Source organism: Equus przewalskii, chromosome 6 (genome assembly GCF_037783145.1).
Source record: "Equus przewalskii isolate Varuska chromosome 6, EquPr2, whole genome shotgun sequence".
NCBI lineage: Eukaryota > Metazoa > Chordata > Mammalia > Perissodactyla > Equidae > Equus > Equus przewalskii.
The window spans coordinates 33231918-33240497 of record NC_091836.1 but is presented as its reverse complement, the minus strand read 5'-3'; the positions used below and the strand labels follow the sequence as shown (position 1 = coordinate 33240497).

General features: G+C 37.1%; 1 protein-coding gene across 1 annotated transcript; it reads right to left on the bottom strand.

The window, feature by feature from the left end:
• Positions 1-7043: 7043 nt before the first annotated feature.
• Positions 7044-7979, bottom strand: LOC103551596 (olfactory receptor 8C8-like). Its single transcript, XM_008521117.2, has one exon. The coding sequence runs from the start codon at positions 7974-7976 to the stop codon at positions 7044-7046; it is 933 nt and encodes a 310-aa protein (XP_008519339.1). The 5' UTR covers positions 7977-7979.
• Between the last annotated feature and the right edge of the window lie 601 nt (positions 7980-8580).

The window sequence follows — 8580 nt, the reverse complement described above, 5'->3', positions numbered from 1 at the left end:
TATCCCAAGCGTAGCACCTACTATGATAGGTGTTCAAAAAGTGTTTTTGGAATGACTGAATGAACGAACCAGTGGATATTACCACTAACTGTTTCTTTACGCAATTTAAGAGAGTCATCACTGCAATAAAAATCAGAACAGCGAATTCGCTTAGCATTTTATTTCTAAATGATAGAGCCATGGAGAACACAACAAGAATTTCTCAGGCTGGTTACCTTAGAGAGGAAGGAGTCTCTCCACGCCTCCTCAGTTATACACAGTCTCAAGTTCTGAGGTTTGTGTTCTGCAGGTTCATCCATACCATTGGATATAAATATAATATCCAATAAATAACCAAGATGGGCAATATGGATACCTATGCCCATCACTCAGGGACATTAGCTTGCATTCTTAAGTTCAATATTTGGTGGGCATATGCTAAATCTCTGGGAACTTGCATCTTTTTGGCCTTTTGGAATTTACCCTAGCTTCTTCTATTGGTGCCCAGCCTTAGTTTCGGATACCTAATTACATTCCAGCCTCTGCTGAGACTGACTAGATCCTCATCCTAAATCCTAGGCCACACCTTACATATCTCCCAGAATTTACTGCTATTAATATTTTGCTGGATTTCCTTACAATCCTAATTTGTAATTGCCATACACATTCCATTGTAGTCTTATGCTCTTCCAGGAATGCATCATGCTCTGTCGCCTTTGGCCCTTTTCTCATGCTGTTGCTTCTAAAACATTCTCTTCCCTGTCATGCTTTCAACTTCCCATCTGACAATACACACTTTACCTTTTGTTAAGTTGTCATTTCCTTCTTCTGTTCTCTCTTTAAACATTACTTTCTCTATTAAGTCTCTAAGCCTCTTAAACCAATCTTACATGCTTGGGTACCAATACACCTGTTATCCTCACTGTGAGAACAAAACTGCTTGTCCGACTCCACCATATACTTTAAGCTCTTCCAGGACAAGGGCCACGTTTAACTTGTCATTGTATCAATGATGTGTTTGTTACACAGGCAGTAGGTGTCTAACCTTGGATCTACACAGGAAAGACGTGTAGAGCTGAGAGACAGTGAGCATTATCTAGCACATTCTGTCTTCCCTATTAATTCTCTTCAGTTCTTTTTTTTTTTTTGGTGAGGAAGATTGGCCCTGAGCTAATATTCTTGTCAATCTTCCTCTTTGCTTGAGGAAGATTGTCCCTACACTAACGTCTGTGCCAATCTTCCTCTATTTTGTATGTGGGAGGCCGTCAAAGCGTGGCTTAATGAGCAGTGTCTAGGTCTGTACCCAGGAACCAAACCAGTGAACCCTGGGCTGCCAAAGTGGAGTCTGCAAACTTAACCACTACACCACTAGGCCAGCCCCTTTTCAGCTCTACTTTTAATCCTGAATAAATATTGTGGGTTCTAGAGTCCATGGTGAGTAAAATTAACATTATGTTGAATTTAGCTGGGCACCAATGTGCCAAGGTATTATCATCAAATATCCTAGTGTGATTTGAACGTAGCCAAAATTAGGCAATTCAGGTGATGTAAGTCTTTTGATCCTGTATTCCCCATATTTTTTAACAGAAGCAAAATTCGCATGTAATTTATCTCTCATAGTTTTCAGCAGCAAAATCTCAAAATTGTAGCAGATGAGGTTGATGTTACATGAAAGAGGACTCAATATTAGGAAAGCTGATGATATTGCTTTTCAGAGTAGGAAGCTAGAATTTTATGTTTTGATAAGTGAGGTACAGAGACTGTTACAAAAACTGTTACTTTCAATTATTAATTATGAATCAAAACACCCTAAAACCTTTTTTTTTTCCCAATGTTTAACTTTTCACATATATATCTTCTTCCAGTTAGTCCATGATTTGGCTTATATTGATGCAAGGGAAAAAGACTGTATCAGGATTTATATTTACAAATGATAGAAAGTGACCCTAGGAGTTTAGAGAAAGAATATTGGAGATGCAGAGACTTGGTGTAAGGTTGTAAAACCATACTTGGAGAACAGACAGAACCAAGGCAATTCCAGAGGCCAAGAGCAGGGTGTATTTCAGCAGGAACAGTCTGGCCAAACCGCTGCTCCATACAGCTAACACAGCTCCTGGACACTGCTATAGGCACACAAATGGTTCCCAGCTGTCCCACTGTGCTTCCATCGCTTGCATATATACGAATTTTATTATATATGAATAAAACATCACTGAAAGCATTGATAGTAACTGATAGTACTGGGTCCCTCCTGGAAGAACAACTGGGTGGCTGGGGGACAGGAATATAAGGGAAACTTTTCACTGTATATTCTTTATGTACCTTTTGAATTTTGAACTATGTGAATGCATTATGGACTCAAAGACTAAATAATTAAAAAGAACCCCAATACCAAGAAGTGGTATTTCTCTAATATCATGAGTTATTAATTCTACATTATACACATTCTACAATTCTACATATACACATAAGAAAGGAGAAAAATCTAGGTAGAGGTGTGATGGTGGTAAGAGAATGTGGTAAAAGGAAACTTTCCAGAGGAAACCGCATCCTAAGAAGAAATAGCAGTGAAAGGTCTAAGAGGCAAGAGAGAGCACAGCATCAGGAACAGTGCCTTCATAAGAAGAAATCTTTAGTGCCAGGGGAAAATGCCCCTGACAGCAAGTGATCATAAAACCAAGTGAAAGAGCAAAGCAAACAATCAACAAAATGAAAAGACAACCTGTAGAATGGGAAAAAGTATTTGTAAACCATGTATCTCATAAGGGGTTAATATCCAAAATATATAAGGAATTCATGTAAATCAATAAGAAAAAAAAACCTGATTAAAAAATGGGCAAATGACCTGAATAGACATTTTTCCAAAGACATACAAATGAACAATAGGTACACGGAAAGGTGCTCAGCATCTCTAACCATCAAGGAAATGCAAATCAAAACCACAATGAGCTATTACCTCACACCTGTAAGGATGGCTATTGTCAAAATGACAAGAGATAACAAGTGTTGGTGAGGATGTGGAGATAAGGGAACACTCTTACACTGTTGGTGGCAATGTAAAATTGGTTCAGTCGCTATAGAAAACAGTATGGAGGTTCCTCAAAAAATTAAAAATAGGGGCTGACCTGGTGGCACAGTGGTTAAGTGCACATGTTCCACTTCTCAGTGGCCCAGGGTTCGCTGGTTCAGATCCCGGGTGCAGACATGGCACTGCTAGGCAAAAGCCATGCTGTGGTAGGAGTTCCATGTATAAAGTAGTGGAAGACGGGCATGGATGTTAGCTCAGGGCTAGTCTTCCTCAGCAAAAAGAGGAGGATTGGCAGTAGTCAGCTCAGGGCTAATCTTCCTCAAAAAAAAAAATTAAAAATAGAACTAACATATGATCCAGCAATTCTATTTCTGGGTATATATCCAAGGAAATGAAATCAGGATCTTGAAGAGATATCTGCACCATATTTATTGCAGCATTATTCAAAATAACTAAGAATAAAATAAAAGTGTCCATCAATGGGTGAATGGGTAAAGAAAATGTGTTCTATATATATATATATATATATATATATATATATATATATATATACACAATGGAATATTATTCAGCCATAAAAAGAAGAAAATCCTGCCATATGCAACAACGTGGATGGAACGTGAAGACAGTATGCTAAATGAAATAAGCCAGGCACAGAAAAACAAATACTGTATGATCTCACTTATATGTGGAACCTAAAAAAGTCAAAATCATAGAATCAGAGAGTAGAATGGTGGTTACCAGGGCGTACAGAGTGGAGGAAATGAGGATATATTGGTCAAAGGGTACAAACTTTCAATTATAAGATGAATAAGTTCTGGGGATCTGTACTGGAAATTAGCTGAAAGTAGATTTTAAGTGTTTTTATTCATCACACCCAAAAAAATGTGAGGTAATGGATATGTTAATTAGTTTGATTGTGGTAATCATTTCATAATGTACGTGTATTTCAAATTATCATGGTGCACACCTTAAATACATATAATTTTTTTTGTCAGCTTTATCTCAATAAAGCTAGGGAAAAAAAGTGCATAACTTTATGTGTAATATCACACCAATTTCCCCCTAAATGTACCTGCAGGTGCAACAAGACTTGAAGGTAACACACCAAATCATAAATGATTGTTTTCCCAGTGTAGTATCTGATACCTAGCATTCTACTGGCCTTAGATTTAGGGCAATGCCACTTTCAGTCCTCATGAAGAAACTGAAATGTGGGCAAGCCCCAGTGGCCTATTGATTAAGTTTGGCATGCTCCACTTCAGCAGCCCAGGGTTTGGTTCCCAGGCACAGAGCTACATGACTGGTCTGTCAGTGGCAATGCTGTGGCAGCAGCTCACATACAAAAAGAGGAAGATTGGCAGCAGATGTTAGCTCAGGGTGAATCTTACTCAGGGAAAAAAAGGAAAGAAAGAAACTGAAATGCAACCAGTTCACCATGGTTCAAGCCAGGCATGAGGCTGCAAAATAGGGAGGGATGTCTCTACTGTTTCTGCTGCCACTCTGAGACAAGATTTTATCTACCATGATGAATTTTTGTGTTTTAAAAGTGCCACAGCCACTTTGCATGCTCAGCTAATTTATTTACTTGATTTTATTATATTCTACTGTTGTAGGCTTTAGATTGAATTCTGGAGACAGGTTTTTTAATTTCATATATATAAGTAAATGCAACACAACTCTATTTCTTTTTAGTTTTTGAAGTTAAAATTGCATGTTTTTTTTCTAATTTATGTTGTAACCAAAGCAAACAATTCTTTTGTGTTTCAAAGGAGATTCAAGTTCTTCAGAAAGAACAAGATATTTTGCAAATAGGAGTGCTATTTACTCAGAAACATTGTCAGTTTTAAAGATAAATGTGTTATACTAGAAAAAATGACATTTATTTCTATATCAAACCAGTGTCTTTTTTCAGTATTGAAGATTTATAGCTATGAATTTAAAGAAAGCTCTTTTTATGAAAATCATGAAAGTTTTTACTAACAAACTTTTAATTTGTTTTATAATAAAATTTATATCAAACAAATTCAAGATATAAATTTCATGAGTATTTATTTTGCCAGATTCTAGTCTAAGCATGTGTAGGGGAAAGAAGGAAGAAGTGAACACCAGATGGTAAAATTCTGCTTGATTAGACAGAAATCTAAGCAAAATTATGATAGTCTGATATACACATAAATATATTATACATATATATTATAGATCATATCCCCAATGCTATTATAAAAGTCAGATTAAATTAATTTAAATTAATTAGGTTAATTTCTCTCAGTTCCTAACTGGTATTAGCATGTTCCACACTTATTCTTATAAGCTAATGTGTGTGATTCCTTTTGCCTAAGCATAAATATCTCACAGATACCACTGAGCCTCTGTTGAGCTTTCCATAGTCCCTGATGCAGCACCTAAGACAGTGTCTTCCTTTGATCCCATTGAGAATCATCAAAGGAAAGAAATTAGCATTGTGTCTCTGTATATGCATAAAACAAGAAATTTGGTAGAGCTCTATTTTTGATATTTTGCATTATGAAAACACTAGGTTTTTATTATATTTACAAATGTAAAATATCATAATAATTAGTTATCTCACTTTTAAAATGTCCATGGTGATTCTGTCGTGCATCATCAATATTATACTATATTATACCTATTATTATAAGAAGCCAGATTAAAGATTTCTAGAAGCATAAGCATTTCTATAGTTTGGTGGAAAACCTTAAGGGGCCATGCTTTCACTGCAGGGATTTTTGGCTAAGAGTGTAATTCTTACTCTCACTTTCAAGCTGATTCCAAAATAATTTTTCAGATTTTTTCTCCTTTTTCTAACACTTCCTGTTTTTTTCAATTCCATCCTGAGAAGCGAAATGATAATGTGGAAAGGACACAGGGTTTGAAGTTAGATGGCTTGGGTATAAATCTGGGCTCTGCTGTGAACTACTTGTGTGACCTTGAGCTGAATCTCAGTTTCTCCATCTATAAAACAGGGCATTGAGACTTACATTATGATACATTTAAAAAGTAACAGCTCCTGGTAAGAACTCAACAAATGTTAATTCTATCTTATCTAGAGAGAAAATTTAAAATTGAAAGCATAAAGCCCTTCAGGGAAAAATTCTGCCCATTCTTGTTTTTATGTCTTGAACAGAAGCTTCCAACCTATGCAAAGGGGAATTCTTTTTGTACACTTGGGCATAGAAGCCTCTTGTTGAATTTGACACTTTATTTTGAAACCAAGGACACTCACTAAGCTGTGAATTTTATTTGATTTACTTACAGATCTCAAGATTTTTCAAGAATTATAAAAACACTAGGAGAAAAAAGCTGATCAGCAGACAGGACAGTGGCAATCTTCTTTCCTTCTATTACATCAGACCATTTGCTCAATGCTTTGAAACATAGCCATGCTTCTCAAGAAATGTCTGTAATTTTTATCTCCAGTGAGTTCAAAGAAGATGGGCAGATTGGTGACCCTCACTCATTCTTACCCATCCTCAGGAATGAAATAAAAATAAAAAACCAAAAGCTCACCAAGTTACCTTTCCCCATCTGTGAGTTAAGAAACCACGTACAGAAATCATGACTAAAAGAACTCTGAAAATCTGCGAAGCTTTTAACTTTATAGCCTAATCTCTTATAATACAGTAGACATTGCTAAAATGCTTTAAAAAGAAAAGGCTATATATAATTGTTTTTAGGGAAAACAAAGAGGAGTGACTTCATCAGACAGTGTTTCACTATAATGTTTGCTTATGTATGAAAAATACATGGAAAGGGGCAAGTGAGAGGTGGTCTAAAAAGGAAAAGAAATGGGGTTGAATTTCAGGACCATACTGTTAAGAATAAAGCTCAGTTAAGTGAGTAAGTATGGAACTGAGAATAATCACGAGATTCAATAACATGTTAGCATGTTTAAATGACATGCTTGAGGAAAAAAAGTAGTTAAAGCAAAAATCTTGTTCTGAAGAAAATTATGGGGAAACACATACATATACAAGCACACACACACATACCAACAACCCAATAACATTGGTTCTGCTTAGTTTGCAATTCTCTTCAGGGTTTTCTCCAGAGCAAGTTTGACATCCTTGTTCCTTAGACTATAGATGAGGGGGTTCAACATGGGCACTACATTGGTATAAAATACTGAGAGGAACTTCCCCTGGTCTTCAGAACCAGAAGAAGATGTCTTCAGATGTGTGAATAAGCCGGAACCATAGAATAAGGCGATAGTAATTATGTGGGAGCTACAAGTGCTGAAGGCTTTGGACAAACCCTGAGCTGATGAGATCTGGAGGATACTGGAAAGGATCAAAGCATAAGAAATGAAAATAATGAAGCTGGATATTATTACAACTGTGCTCACAATAATGGAATCCACCAATTCATTGGCATAGGTGCTGCTGCAGGAGAGCTGGAGGAGGGGGAAGATGTCACACATGTAATGATTAATGATGTTGGAACCACAAAAAGACAATCTGACCATGTCCCCTGTGTGGAGCATGGCACCAGCAAACCCCATTACATATGAACCAAACATCAGCAGAGAACAGATCTGAGGGCACATGTTGGCTGTGTACAGCAGGGGCTTACAGATGGCTACAAAGCGATCATAGGCCATGGCTGTCAACACATAGCACTCAGAATGGACAAAGAAACAGAAAAAAAACAGCTGAGTCATACATCCTTCAAAAGAGATGATATTCTTCTCCAACACAAAACTCATCAGCATTTTAGGAGTAATGACCAGAGAGTGAAAGAGATCTATGAAGGATAGGTTGAAGATGAAAAAGTACATGGGAGTATGAAGGTGAGGATTCAGGCATATTAGATTAATTAAGCTCAAATTCCCTACCACAGTGACCATATAGTTTAATAAGAAGAGAAAGAAGAAGGGTAATTGGAATTGAGGTTGATCTGTAAATCCTACCAGGATGAACTCAGTTACTGAAGAGTCATTTTCCATAGCCATTATCTGCAAGGATGTGATCTGTGAGGAAATGAAAGAAGAATGTCACATTAGGAAGAGACTCAGATCCTTTGTTTCCAGAGTGAGGACTTGTTCTACTGGGCTGAAATGTGACTGCTGGGACAGCACTCTGAAGGAAGAGCCAGAGCAACAACTCCCTATCTTTTAACTTTCTTCTTTCATTTGTCCTTTCTTTCCATTTTGCTTATTTTTGATTGTTTGTTTATTTTTTGGTTTGTGAGGAAGATTCGCTCTGAGCTAACATCTGGGTCAATCTTCTTCCTCCTTATATGTGGGATGCCTCCATAGCATGGCTGATGAGTGAAGTAGGTCCAGACCCAGGATCCAAACCCACAAACCTGCATGTCAAAGCAGAGCGCGTGGAACTTGAACCACTCGTCCATAGGGCCGGCCTCTTCCTTCTATATTTTAAAATCTCAACTGCAACTCCTCACCTACCCTGGGCTGACACAACCCAGAATAAAGTCTTTTCATATGGTCACCAGAAGTGATGTCCACATTTGAAAGATAAGGAAACAGTATTTTGAAAAGATGCATAGACTTGCCAAGGTCATACAGCAAAAGAGCAAAGGAGACAAGAGTAGTA

What these genes read in the sequence shown, in the direction of transcription:
- LOC103551596 (XM_008521117.2), bottom strand. Translation starts at nt 7,976, where the DNA reads ATGGCTATGGAAAATGACTCTTCAGTAACTGAGTTCATCCTGGTAGGA.